Below are 21184 nucleotides of genomic sequence, written 5' to 3' on the forward strand. Positions count from 1 at the left end.
TAATTTATTCAGAAAGTATAAATAACGACAAATGAAGGTAGAACACCATTAACCGCAACATGTAGGTGTAACAACAACAACAAAAACATTTTGATTTGTACATTCTCAAAATGTGCTTGCTCTATTTTTAAACAAAGAAAACAATCTGAAGTTGTCTTTATTTTTAAGTTATCGTGCCGTGATTTTACCAGTCCGGCCCACTTGGGAGCAGATTTTTCTCCATGTGGCCCCCGACCTAAAATTAGTTCGACACCTCTGTTTGAGAAGGTCAAAAAAACTTGTTGTATGCTCTAACTATGAAAAGACTCAATGTTTTAACAATAATTCTACTTTGCTGAAAAGACTGCAGGATTGTGTAATACGTGTTATACTACGTATTGTACTACTTGTTGTACTATGTAAGTGTTGTACTAGGTGTTGTATTAAGTTTTGTACAACTTATTTCGACATCTATTGATGATGGGTTCTACATGTAAAGCGACTTTGGGTACTTAGAAAAGAGCTATATAAATCCCAGATATTATTATTATTATTATTATTGGTATACGTGTTGTACTCTGTGTTGTGTTACGTGTTGTACTATTTGTTGTATCATGTGTTGTACTAAGTGTTGTACTACATGATGTATTATGTGTTACACTATGCATTATCTTACATGTTAAAATACGCTGTCCCCTACGTGCTGTACTACGTGTTGTACTACATATTGCATTAACTGTTGTTACATGTTGTACTTTGTATTGTACTACATATTGTACTATGTGTTGTACCAAACATGTGGTACTACTTGTTGTGCTATGTGTTTTATGTGTTGTACTCCATGTTGTATGACGTATTTTGATATGAGTTGTACTATGTATTGTACTCAAAGTTGTAGTGTATATTGTACTACGTGCTGTACTACTTGTTGTACTATGTTGTCTTTATTTTTAAGTTATCATGCTGTGATTTTACCAGTCCAGCCCACTTGGGAGTAGATTTTTCTCCATGTGGCCCCCGATCTAAAATGAGTTTGGCACCACTGTTTTAAAGAAGGTCAAAAAAAGTTTTTGTATGAAAAAACTCAATGTTTTAACAATAATTCTACAAACACCGTTTCTATATGAGTTGGGAAATTGTGTTGGATGTAAATATAAACAGAATACAATGATTTGCAAATCATTTTTAACCCATATTCAATTGATTGAACTACAAAGACAAGATATTTGATGTTCAAACTCATAAACTTTATTTTTTTTTTGCAAATAATAATTAACTTAGAATTTCATGGCTGCAACATGTGCCAAAGTAGTTGGGAAAGGGCATGTTCACCACTGTGTTACATGGCCTTTCCTTTTAACAACACTCAGTAAACGTTTGGGAACCGAGGAGACACATTTTTTAAGCTTCTCAGGTGGAATTCTTTCCCATTCTTGCTTGATGTACAGCTTAAGTTGTTCAACAGTCCGGGGGTCTCCGTTGTGGTATTTTAGGCTTCAAATTGCACCACACATTTTCAATGGGAGACAGGTCTGGACTACAGGCAGGCCAGTCTAGTACCCGCACTCTTTTACTATGAAGCCACGTTGATGTAACACGTGGCTTGGCATTGTCTTGCTGAAATAAGCAGGGGCGTCCATGGTAACGTTGCTTGGATGGCAACATATGTTGCTCCAAAACCTGTATGTACCTTTCAGCATTAATGGTGCCTTCACAGATGTGTAAGTTACCCATGTCTTGGGCACTAATACACCCCCATACCATCACAGATGCTGGCTTTTCAACTTTGCGCCTATAACAATCCGGATGGTTCTTTTCCTCTTTGGTCCGGAGGACACGACGTCCACAGTTTCCAAAAACAATTTGAAATGTGGACTCGTCAGACCACAGAACACTTTTCCACTTTGTATCAGTCCATCTTAGATGAGCTCAGGCCCAGCGAAGCCGACTGCGTTTCTGGGTGTTGTTGATAAACGGTTTTTGCCTTGCATAGGAGAGTTTTAACTTGCACTTACAGATGTAGCGACCAACTGTAGTTACTGACAGTGGGTTTCTGTAGTGTTCCTGGGCCCATGTGGTGATATCCTTTACACACTGATGTCGCTTGTTGATGCAGTATAGCCTGAGGGATGGAAGGTCACGGGCTTAGCTGCTTACGTGCAGTGATTTCTCCAGATTCTCTGAACCCTTTGATGATATTACGATCCGTAGATGGTGAAATCCCTCAATTCCTTGCAATAGCTGCTTGAGAAAGGTTTTTCTTAAACTGTTCAACAATTTGCTCACGCATTTGCTGACAAAGTGGTGACCCTCGCCCCATCCTTGTTTGTGAATGACTGAGCATTTCATGGAATCTACTTTTATACCCAATCATGGCACCCACCTGTTCCCAATTAGCCTGTTCACCTGTGGGATGTTCCAAATAAGTGTTTGATGAGCATTCCTCAACTTTATCAGTATTTATTGCCACCTTTCCCAACTTCTTTGTCACGTGTTGCTGGCATCAAATTGTAAAGTTAATGATTATTTGCACAAAAAAAAAATGTTTATCAGTTTGAACATAAAATATCTTGTCGTAGTAGCATATTCAATTGAATATGGGTTGAAAATGATTTGCAAATCATTGTATTCCGTTTATATTTACATCTAACACAATTTCCCAACTCATATGGAAACTTTGCTGAAACGACTGCAGGATTGTTTACTAATCAATAAATAGTTTAACGTTGTGTTTCTGCATATTGTTCTAACTTGCTGACGGTGTTTCGTGTCACTTAAATTGGATATAGTTGTCACTCCGTCATAGGTAATAAAGTACTCGTTGGTTTATGGTGTCACAATCGATGTTTGTTAAGGTGGACATCGGCGCAGTTCGATTGGGTCGGAGAAGAAGAGCGAGGAAGACCGCTTCATTGTTCCGTTGGTGTGACAAAATCAATATCATTTAGCTGATGTGAGGGCCTCACTTTCATTGTGTGTTTGTTTACATGCCCCACTCCCACCATTTTGCATTGTCCTATACAAATGTGACATTCAGAGGACACGCATGTATCATCGAGCACTTCAAACTCAGTGGAATGTGAACATCAAGTATAATTGAGGATCAGTGCTACTATTGGCTCTTTTTAAATATTCAAAACCAAAGAGCACTCAGTTAGCAACGAGTGTGCAACACTTAAACCAAATGGAGCAGCAAATAGTCCAACGCACCGAATTTGTTCTGCCATTCATCCTGTTCAATGTTTTTGTTGTTTCCTCCGACCGAAGGTGATGTAATCCTTGCCGTTAGTTTGTCTGTGAGTAATGTGGTACCAATTTTCGGTGTTGATAAACATTGAATGTTTTTGATAATAAAATCTTATTTTTTTATCGCAACATTTAAAAATGAGCTGATTGTGATGAACTACTTTCCAGTTGTTGTATCTTATTTTGAATACCTAATTTCTCAGTCTCATTTGCGGGTATATTATATTGCCAAAAGTAATTGGCCACCTGCCTTGACTCACATATGAACTTGAAGTGCCATCCCATTCCTAACCCATAGGGTTCAATATGATGTGGGTCCACCTTTTGCAGCTATTATGGCTTCAACTCTTCTGGGAAGGCTGTCCACAAGGTTGCCGAGTGTGTTTATAGGAATTTTCCACCATTCTTCCAAAAGTGCATTGGTGAGGTCACACTCTGATGTTGGTCGAGAAGGCCTGGCTCTCAGTCTCTGTTCTAGCGAGGAAATTTCACTACTGGATTTGTTGCACAGGTGGCATCCTATGACAGTTCCACGCTGGAAATCACTGAGAGCGGCCCATTCTTTCACAAATGTTTGTAGAAATAGTCTCCATGCCTAAGTGCTTGATTTTATACACCTGTGGCCGGGCCAAGTGATTAGGACACCTGATTCTGATCATTTGGATGGGTGGCCAAGTACTTTTGGCAATATAGTGTATGACACTATGTTGTGATGTGTATTTCTGGTCTTGTCACCCTCTCCCGGGCAGAAGGGTGAGACGTCGGACACGCTTTGCTAAACAAAAAGTTGCTTTATTACAAGCGAGTTTCATTATACAGGTCTGCAGTACCTGGAGGAGGTCAAGTTAAACAAATGAGGCAGTCCTTACTTGGAGAAGCCAAACCATCAGTGTTTATATTCCTCCTTTCTGTCTCTGGGTGTGTGTGCTAAGTCAGGACAGCGCATCCTGACCATAAAAGGAGATGTTCGTGTGTAAGTGTCTGGAAAACAACTGCTTTAAGTCATAACTTAAATGTTAGTTCAAGTTAAAAGACCGATGATTGTCACACGGATGTTTAGCTAGACATGTAGTCTCTTCTCAAGGATAGGGCTATCGCTTTTGCATTACAAAGTCCCAATTAGGGCCTCTTTCCTGCAATAAATGATCCAATCCACCTGTGAATATCAAACTAAGGGGCCTTATCTTATTATGTGCTCAAACTGAAATACCACTATTTACTTAAACTCGGTGGTTTGCTTTCTCCAAGATGAATATGAACATTCACCATATGCAAAACATAGTATGAGTTAATTAATTCACTTCATTTGCAATTGCAGTTGGCAGTAGTATATAGTTGATGGTGTTTTTTTGTTTTTTGTTGTGCCCTAAAAAGTGTTAATACTGTAAGTATTGTACGTATTACACACAAGCTGTTAAATAGTAACATATATCTTAGTTGTAGTTTTCACTGACAAAACGTGAAGGTGTTACCATGTAAAATCGCTAATGCTAATCAGTAGCATGTCAATAGCAAAGCCAATGTATATTAGCATCAAGCTAGCGCATTCCAGGAAAAGCAGAGCCTTACTTATTTTTGCAGTTGGAACGTTTTTTAAATCAAATGTTTTGTTGGCATTGATAATTGCACCATTTCCGAGAGGTGGTTTGGCTGAGTCCGCTCTCAGTGCTGCTGGAGTGATCGCCAAGTGCGTCACACACAACCCCGGTACCGAAACATGGCATTGTTGGTTTTGACGTGAATCGGGACCCAGCAGGACTGTGGTACGTGTACTATTAGTGGTACAGGGGCTTCATCTAGTGGTACGCCAAAGAATCACTTGATTGAAGTACAATGTTTTATTTTCGTATATTTAAACTAGGGCTGTCAAAGGTTAGATATAGCTTTCAAAAACAGCACTAATTCTTTTTAACGGACGATTAACGCACACGTGTCCTTTTTGACCCCACAAATTATGCACGACCTCGCAACTTTGTCCATAGCCTGCAACTTCCACGCTCTTTTTAGCCAATCAGCATCATGTGTTGTACTCCATGTTGTATGATGTATTTTGATATGTGTTGTACTATGTATTGTACTACGTGTACTACTACTTGTACTATGAATTTGTAATATGTGTTGTACTATGTGTTGTAGTACATGTTATACTAATTGTTGTACTGCATGTTGTACTATGTATTGTACTAAATGTTGTAGTATATATTGTACTACGTGGTGTACTACTTGTTGTACTATGAATTTGTAATGTGTTGTACTATGTGTTGTAATACATGTTATACTAATTGTTGTACTATGTATTAATACATGTTGTACTATGTATTATAATACATGTTGTACTGCATGTTGTACTATGTATTATAATACATGTTGTACTATGTATTATAACATATGTTGTACTGCATGTTGTACTATGTATTATAACACATGTTGTACTATGTATTATAATACATGTTGTATTATGTATTATAACACACGTACTGCAAGTTGTACTATGTATTATAATACATGTTGTATTGCATGTTGTACTATGTTTTATGATACATGTTGTACTGCATGTTGTACTATGTTGTATAACATATGTTGTACTGCATGTTGTACTATGTATTATAACACATGTTGTATTGCATGTTGTACTATGTCTTATAATACATGTTGTATTATGTATTATAACACACGTACTGCAAGTTGTACTATGTATTATAATGCATGTTGTATTGCATGTTGTACTATGTATTATAATACATGTTGTATTGCATATTGTACTATGCTTTATAATACATGTTGTACTGCATGTTGTACTATGTTTTATGATACATGTTGTACTGCATGTTGTACTATGTTGTATAATACATGTTGCACTGCAAGTTGTACTATTTATTATAATACATGTTGTATTGCATGTTGTACTATGTATTATAATACATGTTGTATTATGTATTATAACACACGTACTGCAAGTTGTACTATGTATTATAATACATGTTGTATTGCATGTTGTACTATGTATTATAATACATGTTGTATTGCATGTTGTACTATGCTTTATAATACATGTACTGCATGTTGTACTATGTTTTATGATACATGTTGTACTGCATGTTGTACTATGTTGTATAATACATGTTGCACTGCATGTTGTACTATGTTGTATAATACATGTTGTACTGCATGTTGTACTATGTTTTATGATACATGTTGTACTGCATGTTGTACTATGTTGTATAATACATGTTGCACTGCATGTTGTATTATGTTGTATAATACATGTTGTATTGCATGTTGTACTATGTATTATAATACATGTTGTATTGCATGTTGTACTATGCTTTATAATACATGTTGTACTGCATGTTGTACTATGTTTTATGATACATGTTGTACTGCATGTTGTACTGTGTTTTATGATACATGTTGTACTGCATGTTGTACTATGTTGTATAAGACATGTTGTACTGCATGTTGTACTATGTTGTATAATACATGTTGCACTGCATGTTGTACTATGTATTATAATACATGTTGTACGTTTGTAGTATGCATTGTACTATGTTGTATAATACATGTTGCACTGCATGGTTTACTATGTATTATAATACATGTTGTACTGCATTTTGTACTATGTATTATAATACCTGTTGTATTGCATGTTGTACTATGCTTTATAACATGTTGCACTCCATGTTTTACTATGTATTATAATACATGTTGTATTGCATGTTGTACTATGCTTTATAACACGTTGTACTACATGTTGTACTATGTATTATAACACATGTTGTACTGCATGTTGTACTATGTATTATAATACATGTTGTACTGCATGTTGTACTGTGTATTATAACACATGTTGTACTGCATGTTGTACTATGTATTATAATACATGTTGTACTGCATGTTGTACTATGTATTAAAACACATGTTGTACTGCATGTTGTACTATGTATTATAATACATGTACTGCATGTTGTACTATGTATTATAATACATGTTGTACTGCATGTTGTACTATGTATTATAATACATGTTGTACTGCATGTTGTACTATGTATTATAACACATGTTGTACTGCATGTTGTACTATGTTTTATAATACATGTTGTACTGCATGTTGTACTATGTTTTATAATACATGTTGCACTACATGCTGTACTATGTTGTATAATACATGTTGTTCTGCATGTTGTACTATGTTTTATAATACATGTTGTACTGCATGTTGTACTATGTTTTATAATACATGTTGCACTACATGCTGTACTATGTATTATAATACATGTACTGCATGTTGTACTATGTATTATAATATATGGTGTACTGCATGTTGTACTATGTATTATAACACGTTGTACTGCATGCTGTACTATGTATTATAATACATGTTGTACTGCATGTTGTACTGTGTATTATAACACATGTTGTATTGCATCTTGTACTATGTTTTGTCATACATGTTGTATTGCATGGTGTACTATGTCTTATAACACATGTTGTACTGCATGTTGTACTATGTCTTACAATACGTGTTGTACTGCATGTTGTATATGTTGCACTAAGCATTATAATACATGTTGTACTGCATGTTGTACATGTTGTACTATGTATTAAAATACATGTTGTACTATGTATTAAAATACATGTTGTACTATGTATTAAAATACATGTTGTACTATGTATTAACATACATGTTGTACTATGTATTAACATACATGTTGTACTATGTGTTGCCCAAGTTCGTAGCGGCTTTGGCTCTGGCATAAAAAAGACAATCCAACTTTACTTCCTTTACTTACAAACTTACTTCCTGGTGGAAGTTCCACCTTCTGGCCCAGGTGTGAAAAGTCCTACCAGGGCCGACGACGGCGGTCTTTGGCCCCCCCGAAGCCCAAAGCCGGCTCTCAAATACACCAAGTGTCATTACCAGAGGATCATTGAATGCCTCATGTTGCGGCGTGAGGAAGGGTCGTGATCCGACGTGCTCTCATTCCGGACTCACCATGTTGATCACCAGTTTATTGATCGTTGCCTCGGTGCCATTTTTATCTGTGCTAGTTGGAGGCGGCACAGAGGTCAAGTCCACCCCTGGGTCAGCGTGTCGGGGTCACGACTTAATGAAAGCGTATCCTGTTTGCTGGATTAGATGGTGGCCTCTGCGCTGTCCAGCATGCAGCCAGGACAGGAGAAAATGGGGTCACTGAAGGTTAATCAACTGTAATTTCTTTCTGTCTCCGGACACATTTTTCCTTCCCAGCTGTGAAGGTTGGTGGCTCTATTGCTGCGTGTGAAGTACGGCGTGTGTCCCTAGTGTCCATTCACGACCTGCAAACGGAACAATTCAGCGCACGCGGTGTGATTTAGCAATGCTGAAACAGTTCTGCGGGCGCTATTTGACGTCTTCATTTAGCATGTCTAAAAACTGGCACGGTTTCACAGAAAAGGAGGTGATCGCGCTGCAAAGGCAGACGACGGACAGGCAATCCTTCGTACTCTGTGTGTGTCAACAAAAAACATAATAGACGTGTCTAGTCAGCAATATCCTTTTATAATTGTATAGCTACCGGATGACTGAAGGGGCTGATTAAAACAAATTCGATTGATGCGTTCAGGTGTCTGCTGATGTTTTTTTTTTTATGGTGTTCATTTTGTCATTGAGGAAATACACTATATTGCCAAAAGTATTTGGCCACCCATCCAAATGATGAGAATCTGGGGCCGTACTTATCAAGCTTCTTAGAGTGCCATTTAACACTTAAGTCCTGAGAATTTGCGAAATGTAGTCCTACTCTCAAACTTAAGAATAAAAGCTTTTTATCAACGTTCTTAAGTCTAAGAATCACTCCTACTCTCCACGATATTTAAGAGACCTTCAGAGGTGTCTTAAGTGGTTAGGAGTTGCCAGCAGGGGATGGCACTGAGGCGAGAGAGACGTGCGCGAACGTTCAGGGAACGGAACAATGTTTTGTTTTTTTTGATGACGAGCAGCTGATCAAACGGTATCGTTTAGACAGAGCGGATATTATTTTTGTCACAGATTTAATACTTTTCGATTCCATGTTGATTTCTGCATGTGTCTGCAGTGGGCTAGTATATATAGAGCCACCCACACCAGTTTCAAATTAGCTGCCTAATTAATGAATTGGAAAGAAAATGTTATGACAGTAGCGTATGTGCGTGGCCGTGAGGTGAGTGACGTCAGTGAGTGTGTGGGCGAGAGAAGAGAGGGAGCGGTAGCGTGAGTGCCGGCGGGGACTAGTTTGTTTTGTATTATTTTGTAGTTTATTGTCAAAATATACACTCCCATTGTCCACTTAAATATTTCCAAGATATTTCTTTATTCTTAGACAACGGATTCTCCTTCCGTGATTGGTCATTTCTATGGACACAGAAATGACGTCACCTAAAATTGCGTTTACGGCACATAGTAATGTCGTAATTCAGCTCTGAGTGTGACACTTAAGATTCAGTCCTACACTTCGCTGAAAGTGTGAGTAAGACGCTTGATAACTAACTTTAAAGTGCAGCTTTCAGCGAAGAATTTATTTACTCTTAAGTCAACTCTTAGCAGACTTCTTAGGAGTAATTCTAAGAAGCTTGATAAGTACGGCCCCAGGTGTCCTAATCACTTGGCTTGATGTATAAAATTAAGCATTTAGGAATGGAGACTGTTTCTACAAACATTTGTGAAAGAATGTTTGTTGTTTCCAGCGTGGAACTGTCATAGGATGCCACCTGTGCAACAAAACCAGTCGTGAAATGTCCTCGCTCCTAAATATTCCAAAGTCAACTTTATTATAAGAAAAGTGAAGAGTTTGGGAACAACAGCAAGTCAACCACCAAGTAAACTGACAGTGAGGGGTCATAGTGCATAGTGCAAAGACTTTCTGCACAGTGAGTTGCTACAGAGCTTTAAACTTCATGTGACCTGCCAATTAGCCCACGTACAGTACGCAGAGAGCTTCATGGAATGGGTTTCCATGGCCGAGCAGCTGCATCTAAGTCATACATCACCAAGTCCAATGGCAAAGCGTGGGATGCATTTGTGTTAAGCACCGAGAAAAGATGTATTTTTATTTACACTTTAATTTTATTGACAGTTTAGTTAATAGACATATTCATTATTAATATAGTTTATTCATTTTAGCACAACATAATTGTATGTATATTTATTTATTTTTCAGTTATTTACGAGTCCCTTATGTAGTGTATACTTGGTTAGTACTTATTTTTCTAATCAGTCTGACCTACAGTCGCGGTCAAAAGTTGACATACACTTGTAAATAACAATGTCATGGCTGTCTTGAGTTTCCAATCATTTCTACAACTCTTATTTTTTGTGATAGAGTGATTGGAGCACATACTTGTTGGTCACAAAAAACATTCATGAAGTTTGGTTCTTTTATGAATTTATTATGGGTCTACTGAAAATGTGACCAATTCTGCTGGGTCAAAAGTATACATACAGCAATGTTAATATTTGCTTAAATGTCCCTTGGCAAGTTTTACTGCAATAAGGCACTTTTGGTAGCCATCCACAAGCTTCTGCTTGAATTGTTGACCACTCCTCTTGACAAAATTGGTGCAGTTCAGCTAAATTTGTTGGTTTTCTGACATGGACTTGTTTCTTCAGCATTGTCCACACGTTTAAGTCAGGACTTTGGGAAGGCCATTCTAAAACCGTAATTCTAGCTTGATTTAGCCATTCCTTTACCACTTTTGACGTGTTTTTGGGGTCATTGTCCTGTTGGAACACCCAACTGCGCCCAAGACCCAACCTCCGGGCTGATGATTTTAGGTTGTCCTGAAGAATTTTTTCATCGTCCCATTTACTCTCTGTAAAGCACCAGTTCCATTGGCAGCAAAACAGGCCCAGAGCATAATACTACCACCACCATGCTTGACAGTAGGCATGGTGTACGTGGGATGAAAGTCCTCATGTTTTCTGCTCCAAACATATTGCTGGGTATTGTGGCCAAACAGCTCAGTTTTTGTTTAATCTGAAATCCCATGGACAAGACCTTCTGGAGGAAAGTTCTGTGGTCAGATGAAACAAAAATGTAGCTGTTTGGCCACAATACCCAGACAACTGTAAATCCAAGGTGTGTGTGTGTGAAATAAATAATAATCTTTGTGAATAACACATGTTTTCATATTATTTGACAAGGTTGTAAACTGTAAGTAGGTTTAATATAATAATTGAATTAATTTCATTCAAATCAAGAGTAAGAATACTAACTCAGTGTTAATATTTGAATGTGCCCCGAGGTCAAAAGGGTTAAGAACCCATGCACTAGACTACTAGTCACCTTGAAACCCTCTCTCTGAAACCTAATAATCCGGTTAGAAACCAAGGGGGTAATAATGGACTCAGACTTCAACTTTAACAGCCGCATTAAGTTAATAACATCAGCAGCTTTTTACCACCTAAAAGCATTGCCAAAATGAAAAAAATAATGTCCAAGGCAGATTTAGAAAGACTAATGCATGCCTTTGTCTCCGGTAGGTTAGACAACTGTAATGGCCTTCTCACTAGGCTCTCCAAAGTACATCTAAAATGCTGCTGCTCGAGTCCTGGCTAGAACCAGGAGATATGACCATATTAGTCCAGCACTCAGGTCACTGCACTGACTTCCTGTTGTTAATTAGAAACAAAAGACTGAAATGTTGATACGAATAATGAATAAAAACACAAAAATACATCTTTAAATATGTTTTAACCTTTTTATTAAACTATTTAATTACAAATGACATGATGACATTATACTAGGAATGCAGCAGGGGGATATAAAATAGCATTATCTGTTAGACACAAAACAGGCCAATGCAGTGAAGAGAAGCAATACAACATAAATCACACGAGGACTGTTACTTAGACTCAAAATGTTGTTAGACAAGCTGTTACTAAAATAGTAATTTTGCCATAACACCGGCAATAGTGTGGAATGTTCCAAAGGTTTTGGTCAAGTAAAATTACTCCGTAGACAAAAAATAACTGTCTAGAATGGATTTACACTTTCTTTAAATTGAAGTGGTAGTTTGTGACGGTCTCGTGTTGTGCGGGTTCCATGGACCACCAAATAGGGACATTACTGCGAGCAGGTTTTGACTTTTCTTTATTATTTCAATAAAGCTGCGTCTTCTTGCTTCGGGCCGCTTTTTAGCTCCACCTCGCTCTGCTCGCTTCGCCGTCTGCTTTTCAGCACCACGTCGTTGTCTCCGTCTGGCTCTCGGTCTCTTGCGCGCTGCGTCTGCTTCGGACTCTCCGACTCTCTCTTCCCCATCGTTCACGGCTGCCGCCCTTTTACACAGTGCGAGGAGATTATTTGATTGTGCCCAGGTGGGCGATCCACGCACCTGATATGATTTACGGCGTCGCCGCTGGCCCGCCGGCCACGCCTCCCCACATAGTTGTTGTTTTTTTTGGCGACACCTATTGGCGACAATAATTGATGACGTTAGCCCATGACGCAGTAAGCTGAATGACGCGGACACGTTTGTTACTGGATGCTTTCTAATACGCTTCTGCATTGGAGATTTTGTATGTGTAAGTAATATGCAACTATAATTATGTGATAATTCTTCACATTGACACATTTTAGACTGCAATATTGTTCAATTAAGGGCATATGCTAAGTATGTCGAGCTTGTGTGCTATTGTGTGCTTAACCGTTGTGTAGCTGCTAGCGCTCAGTAACCTCTATAGCCTACCATGTTTACCTTTTGTAAATGACTTCACAAAACGCTCTGGAGAACTGCTTGTATCGGGGCACTAATATCAAGACATTTTACATGCAAGTTGATATTATCTGATACTTGTTTTTCTTGCTGATATAGGACTAATAGCTGATACCAATATCAGATCTTTACACTCCTAAATTCTACTCACATACTGAAGAAATACATTAGGGTTTGTTTGAAGTGTGTACTCTCTCTGTAATTATAAATGATAATGACACAAGCAATAGAGAGAGAGAGAGAGAGAGAGAGAGAGAGAGAGAGAGAGAGAGAGAGAGAGAGAGAGAGAGAGAGAGAGAGAGAGAGAGAGAGAGAGAGAGAGAGAGAGACAGATCAGAAGGCATAAGAAAAAGAAAAAGTATCTGCATTTGATTGTTTACATTTGATTATTAGCAATCCGGGAAGGGTGTTAGTTTAGGGTTGTAGCTGCCTGGAGGTGAACTTTTATTGCGGTTTTGAAGGAGGATAGAGATGCCCTTTCTTTTATACCTGTTGGGAGCGGATTCCACATTGATAACACGTAGCATGTGTGCTAACGATAGCATGATAGCAGTCAGCATGTTTCATATACCAAGTTATACGACTCAAAGGTGTATGGCTGCGGAAATAGAAAAAAAAAAGGAAAGTTAGAAGAAAAAGTTAGCATGCTTAAGTTAGCTTGCTAGCATGCTATCATTTGCATGCTAACAAGTAACAAGTGTCACATACCAAGTTTTATGACCCTGGGTGAAACGGTTGCAAAACTAGCTAAAAAAAAGTTAGCATGCTAATGTTAGCATGCCAGCAAGCTAACGTGAGCATGATAAAAATTAACTTCAGCTTGTTTCGTATACCAAGTTGTACGACTCAAAGGTGTATGGCTGCAGAAATAGAAAAAAAAAAGTAAAATTAGAAGAAAAAGTTAGCATGCTTAAGTTAGCTTGCTAGCATGCTATCATTTGCATGCTAACAAGTAACAAGTATCACGTAAATAATAATAATAATAATACATTGTATTTGGTATAGCGCTTTTCAGAGTACTCAAAGATGCTTTACAGGATAAAAAATTAAAATACAAAACAGTTCAAAGTAATAATATAAAATACAGGAAATATAAAAGCAGTACATTGTAAAATACATAATAATACTGCTACCATTCGCATGCTAACAAGTAACAAGTGTCACATACCAAGTTTCATGACGCTGGGTGAAACGGTTGCAAAACTAGCTAAAAAAGTTAGCATGCTAATGTTAGCATGCCAGCGAGCTAACGTGAGCATGATAAAAATTTACTTCAGCATGTTTCGTATACCAAGTTATACGACTCAAAGGAAAATAGAAATAAAAATGCGAACAAGTAACAGGTGTCACATACCAAGTTTCATGACCCTGGGTGAAACGGTTGCAAAAGTAGCTAAAAAAAAGTTAGCATGCTAATGTTAGCATGCCAGCAAACTTAAAATTAACTTGTGTCGCATACCAAATTATATGACTCTAAGGTGTATGGCTGGGGAATTTGAGAAAAATTAGTATATTTAGCTTACGTTTGCATGCTAACAGTTTACAAGTGTCACGTGCCAAGTTACATGACTCTGGGGTAGACGGTTGCAAAACTCGCGCAGATAGTTAGCATGCTAATTTTAGCATGCTAGCAAGCTAACGTTTGCATGCTATCAGTTAGCATGTGTCACATACCAAGTTATATGACTTGTAAGGTGTATGGCGGTCTAATTAGAGAGAGAAAACGTAGTATAGTGGCGGTAAGAGAAATGTGTTGGAACTATAATAAGATGCTCCCAGTCTGTGGAACGCACTCCCTGACCCCCTGAGGGCACCACAGACTGTGGATGCTTTTAAAAAAAGGCTTAAAAACCCTTCTATTTTTTTAAAAGCCTTTTTTTTAGATATATGCATACTAGTTTTAGCTGTTGTAGTTTTTATTTTTAATTATTTATTTATTTATTTATTTATTTTTAATACACTGTAGCACTTTGAGGTTGTTTACTCAATGTAAAGTGCTTTTTACAAATAAAATCTATTATTATTATTATTATTATTATTATTATAAAGAATAAAGTTTGAAGTATGAGCAATAATAATGTGGGCTGCTTGCATTGCAGCAGGCCCATATTATTTAGCATTATGATTATTTAGTCCATATTGTTTAGCCGTGAATGGGCGCTGGCATTGCAGCAGGCCCATAATAATGAAAATGTTCGGGCAGACCCAGGATGCAGTTATGTGATTGCAAAAGAAATGTTTTAGCATGTTCATATTTTCACTCACCTTTCGCAGCTGCAGAAACACGACAGCCCAGATGATGACGTTCCTTCCAAGTGGAGATCGGAGGAAGAAATGGCAGAAGAGGCCTCCATCTTGAGGAAACAACTTGAGAACCCTTAGACGTCCGAGGCACATTGAGTAATTCGTAAATAAAAACAGAATACAATGATTTGCAAATCCTTTTCAACCTGCAAAGACAAGATATTTTATGTTCCAACTGAGAGACTTATTTATTTTTGCAAATAATCATTAACTTAGAATTTAATGAAACGTTGCAAAAAAGTTGGCACACGGGCATTTTTACAACTGTGTTACATGACCTTTCCTTTTAACAACACTCAGTAAATGTTTGGGAACTGAGGAGACCAGTTTTTGAAGCTTTTTAGGTGGAATTCTTTCCCATTCTTGCTTGATGTACAGCTTAAGTTGTGGTATTTTAGGCTTCATAATGTGCCACACATGTTCAATAGGAGACAGGTTTGGACTACAGGCAGGCCAGTCTAGTACCCGCACTCTTTTACTATGAAGCATGTTGTTGTAACACGTGGCTTGGCATTGTCTTGCTGAAATAAGCAGGGGCGTCTATGGTAACGTTGCTTGGATGGCAACATATGTTGCTCCACAACTTGTATGTACCTTTCAGCATTAATGGTGCCTTCACAGATGTGTAAGTTACCCATGCCTTGGGCACTAATACACCCCCATACCATCACAGATGCTGGCTTTTCAACTTTGCGCCTACAACAGTCCGGATGGTTCTTTTCCTCTTTGGTCCGGAGGACACGACATCCACAGTTTCCAAAAACAATTTGAAATGTGGACTCGTCAGACCACAGAACACTTTTCCACTTTGTATCAGTCCATCTAGGATGAGCTCGGGCCCAGAGTAGCTTGTGGCGTTTCTGGGTGTTGTTGATAAATGGTTTTCGCTTTGCATTGTAGAGTTTTAACTTGCACTTACAGATGTAGCGACCAACTGTAGTTACTGACAGTGGTTTTCTGAAGTGTTCCTGAGCCCATGTGGTGATATCCTTTACACACTGATGTCGCTTTTTGATGCCTGAGAGATCCAAGGTCACGGGCATTCAATGTTACGTGCAGTGATTTCTCCAGATTCTCTGAACTTTTTGATGATATTACGGCCCGTAGAGGGTGAAATCCCTAAATTCCTTGCAATAGCTCGTTGAGAAATGTTGTTCTTAAACTGTTGGACAATTTGCTCACGCATTTGTTCACAAAGTGGTGACCCTCGCCCCATCCTTGTTTGTGAAAGACTGAGCATTTCCATGGAAGCTGCTTTTATGCCCAATCATGGCACCCACCTGTTCCCAATTAGCCTGTTCACCTGTGGGATGTTCCAAATAAGTGTTTGATGAGCATTCCTCAACTTTTCTCAGTCTTTTTTGCCACTTGTGCCAGCTTTTTTGAAACGTGTTGCATGCATCAAATTCCAAATGAGCTAATATTGGCAAAAAATAGCAACGTTTACCAGTTCGAACGTTAAGTATCTTGTCTTTGCAGTCTATTCATTTGAATATGTGTTGAAAAGGATTTTATTTAGTTTTTATTTACCATTTACACAACATGGCAACTTCACTGGTTTTGGGGTTTGTACTTTATTAGCAGCAAATGTCCATTATAACATTATGGCGAACTGGGAATGGAATCCAAAAATAATACACAATAAAAAAAAACATAAATACATAATGAAAAAAATTATACCACCTTTTTGATTTTCTTGAACATTTATTGTGGTGCATAGTCGAGGCATTTGGCTTTTCAAAATAATTCAACCTGATTTTTTTTTAATCTATATTTAAAGTTATTACGTTTATTATTCCACAGAAAGAGGATACACCAGGGGTGGGCAATTAATTTTTACCGGGGGCCGCATGAGCAACCCGAGCACTGCTAGAGGGCCACATCGACAATATTTCAATTAAATTTTGCTCAATATTATTTTTGATATATACCGTAAGATAAATAATAATAATAATAATTAATAATAATAGTAATACTTCAACATAGTGTGTGTAACAGCAGTCCATGACTAATATAAATAAATTAACATTAATAATAAATGACAGTAAAATAAGCACACGTATGACTGAGGAGTCATAGTGTAACTTTGTGTGGTGTTTGAGTTGTCCGACGTTTTGTGTGGCCATAAACGCACCAGTGGGTTAGTGCTATGCGTGTTGGTGACAGATGACAAGTTGGTTTTGGCCTGGTTTGTACGGCAGAAAATGACTAGTTTTTCGAGATAGAAGTGTTTTACTTATGTTTTTGGTGTGGTTATGGCCGAATATAAACAGTTTTGCTCAATAAAGTGATCGATATAATTCCTGTCCTCGAAGCATCTCGATAGACGTTACAATAATTGAACGGTGTTCAATTGAACGGTGTTGACGAACACCGTTAGGGCCGCTTGTTGTCACTGTCACTCAAAGTTGCATTGCAAAATTACATAGAATAAATATGTTTATTTTGTTTAGAATTCAGATGGGATTTGATTTGGTGCGCGGCATATATTTGCTGCGCGCAGCAGACGCTTGAGCAGTGCGCAATTGCGCAGGCGCGCACCTTAGAGGGAACGTTGCTTGGCAGTCCATGTCTTGTTGAAAACACGGCATTCGTCATCAACTTTTCTCTTTTTAGCGTCTCGGGTGTAAACTGTGCATCACTTGTCGCTGCATGTGCACCTTCACTCGCAGGTTACACACGGACACACGCCCATAAATAATACTTTTCAAAATAAAAGCAGCACAGTTGTATTGGGCGCACGACATAGATGTTTTTTCAACTTTATTTTGTAATTAATGATTGCAGCTGTTCACATTCACTCACAATCACGCACACGCATACGTCCACACGGAAGTAATACAAATAACGATTTTCAAAACAAAAGCAGCACCGTTGTATTGCACACTCGATATAGATACTTTTTAAAATTTATTTTGTAATTTATAACTGGCCTCACGCGGGCCGGACAGGGACGCACAAAGGGCCGCAGAATGCCCAGGTCTGGGATACACACACATCTTCCTTGGGGTTTTTTCCTCTTTGTTTGTGGACACGTGAATGCATTCATAAGCATACAGTATATTTAAGACATGACTAACAGAAGATCGTCACAATGTTTGTACTAAAAAAAGACAGATGTGAAAAAAAAACCAGGAATATTTGTTGACTGTATGTTTGCATGCTGCCTTGTGATGTGTCTTCCTAACAGATGGCGTTGCTGTTTTGTAACAAACAGTATAATTCCTGAACATTCACATTACTCTGACACTTTATGTAAGTCTGGATATTCTTAACACACAGAAACAAAATGTAATTTGCATGAAAATGTAAATACAATAAAGCCGTGCTTTATCAGTGATTGGTGGCCCCAGCCAGTTTTCTCATAGTCTGCTTTAATGAAACCCTTCATTTAGATTCATGCAATTTAATCAAAGCATTGTGCTGATGGATTTAAACTTGATGACTCAGCACTATCTCCTGCCAGAGGTGAAGCTGGGGCGCACGTCTTTTCTTTCCTGCTTTGCGGAATTGATTTGACACTCAGAGCGTAGGTTTTTCTTTACATTATTAAAGCAATGTGGGCTTGAAAGTTGAAACATATTTTTTATCCGGGCCGGCCAGCTCTAATCCCGATCAAATACATGAAATCCTCAATCTTCCGAGAACGTGCTGAGCCGGCCAAAAAGTGTGGAACAGGAGAGTGCTGCAGATTGTCGCAGTCTGGCGGCGTTTCTACGACAACGCACACCTGAAGCTCGCTTGTGCTGACGTACGCAATCAACAATGCGTTTGCAGGAGTGAGACCAACGCTGTAACCTGTTTTGATAAATGCTTGTGGAAGCTTTCAGAAGACCCGACCTCTCACTGTTCAACAAAAAAATGCGGGTAGAGTTTCTGATATGCACGTTTTCCCCAGTCAGCTACCCACACTCTGAACTCTGCGCTTTATACAATAATGTGATTAAATTATAGGTTAATTCGGGTTCACATGCCGCCAATAAGTTCAGCCTCGTCACATCAGACCGATGGAATAGTCAAACGTGTCACAATGAACCAATGAAATTGTTCACATTAAATAAAATAAAAAAGTTCATATTAAATCAAAAACACCCACACAATCTTTCAGTCAGCCATTTAGAGCGTTATGTACTCTCCCTCATCGAGACATGACGAAATGCAGACGGCGACCCCAGCGTGCAGGACGAAGACCGCACTTAACGACTTCTCCGTTAGGCTCCTGTAAAAAAAAAAATTCACATTAAATCAAACACACTCACACAATCTTCCAGTCAGCCATTTAGAGCGTTATGTACTCTCCCTCATCAAGACATGACGAAATGCAGATGGCGACCCCAGCGTGCAGGAGGAGGAAGAGCACACTCAACGACTTCTCCGTAGGTTCCTGTAAAAAAAAATTGTTCACAATGAATCAAACACACTCACACAATCTTTCAGTCAGCCATTTAGAGCGTTATGTACTCTCCCTCATCAAGAGATGACGAAATGCAGAAGGCGACCCCAGCGTGCAGGAGGAGGAAGAGCAGGATGAAGATCGCACTCGACTTCTGCGGTAGGCTCCTGTAAAAAAAAAAAAATTGTTCACATTAAATCAAACACACCCACACAATCTTACAGTCAGCAGCCATCTAGAGTGTTATGTACTCTCCCTCATCAAGATATGACGAAATGCAGAAGGCGACCCCAGCGTGCAGGAGGAGGAAGAGCAAGACGAAGACCACGCTCAATAACTCCTCCGTAGGCTCCTGTAAGAAAAAAAATGTTCACATTAAATCAAACACACTCAAACAATCTTTCAGTCAGCCATTTAGAGCGTTATGTACTCTCCCTCATCAAGAGATGACAAAATGCAGAAGGCGACCCCAGCGTGCAGGAGGAGGAAGAGCAAGACGAAGGCCGCACTCAACGACTTCTCTGGTAGGTTCCTGTGAAAAACAATTGTTCACAATAAATCAAACACACTCACACAATGTTTCAGTCAGCCATTTAGAGCGTTATGTACTCTCCCTCATCAAGACATGACGAAATGCAGAAGGTGACCCCAGCATGCAGGAGGAGGAAGAGCAGGACGAAGACCGCATTCAACGACTTCTCCAGTAGGCTCCGGTATGTTATGTTGCGTCTCTTGTTAAGCTTGTGAATGAACACAATATTTTATATGTTTTGGGCTTATGACCTTTTTTTTTCCAATTGCGCACAAAAATTTGATTTAACAAAAAATCTAAAATGTGTGCAGTGTTAGCAATAACCTCAGACTCTTGCCCTTTTAGTCAAGACCTACAGCTTACACCGGGGTAGAAATATGGGTGGCGTGGCTCACACGGTAGAGCCTCAGCCCCGAAACTTGAGGGTTCCTGGTTCGAATCCTGCTTCCGCAATGCAAGTCGCTACCATTGTGTCTTTGGGCAAGACACCCAGTTTTCTCCAATGTGGCTTAAAAATGTAGATAATGGTCCTTACAATGTAAACACTTTGGGCCTCTAGAGAAAAAGCGCTATATAAATATAATTCACGTCACTTAAATCCACCAGTGAATTGAAAGATTCTCCTTTTGTCTCTGCTCTCTCTTCACCACACAGTCCAGTGCAGGGGTGCCCATTACGTCGATGGCGGAGGGTGTGTCAGTCGATCGCCAGCCAGGCATTCAATCAATCAATCAATCAATCAATCAATCAATCAATGTTTATTTATATAGCCCTAAATCACAAGTGTCTCAAAGGGCTGTACAAGCCACAACGACGTCCTCGGTACAGAGCCCACATACGGGCAAGGAAAAACTCACCCCAGTGGAACGTCGGTGTGAATGACTATGAGAAACCTTGGAGAGGACCGCATATGTGGGTAACCGATTTAGGGCTATATAAATAAACATTGATTGATTGATGATAACCCCCCCCCCCTATAGGGGGGGGTTAAAAAATAGACC

General features: G+C 38.7%; 1 protein-coding gene and 1 long non-coding RNA gene across 5 annotated transcripts in view; both read left to right on the plus strand.

Moving 5' to 3' along the window:
* fhit (fragile histidine triad diadenosine triphosphatase) overlaps positions 1-17834 on the plus strand; it is a 280831-nt gene extending 262997 nt beyond the window's left edge. For all 4 annotated transcript variants that reach the window (XM_062037902.1, XM_062037903.1, XM_062037904.1 and 1 more), the window contains one exon: positions 15229-17834. In XM_062037902.1, the coding sequence (XP_061893886.1) occupies positions 15229-15336 (108 nt within the window). In that variant the 3' untranslated portion in view covers positions 15337-17834. The remainder of the gene's footprint in view (positions 1-15228) is intronic.
* A 1174-nt stretch (positions 17835-19008) lies between these two features.
* On the plus strand, positions 19009-20296 carry LOC133643380 (uncharacterized). Its single transcript, XR_009824675.1, has 3 exons — positions 19009-20005; positions 20096-20175; positions 20275-20296. It is a non-coding gene; the product is annotated as an uncharacterized LOC133643380 (long non-coding RNA).
* The last annotated feature ends 888 nt before the right edge of the window (positions 20297-21184 follow it).

The sequence above is a fragment of the Entelurus aequoreus genome, linkage group LG26, assembly GCF_033978785.1.
Source record: "Entelurus aequoreus isolate RoL-2023_Sb linkage group LG26, RoL_Eaeq_v1.1, whole genome shotgun sequence".
Classification (NCBI taxonomy): domain Eukaryota; kingdom Metazoa; phylum Chordata; class Actinopteri; order Syngnathiformes; family Syngnathidae; genus Entelurus; species Entelurus aequoreus.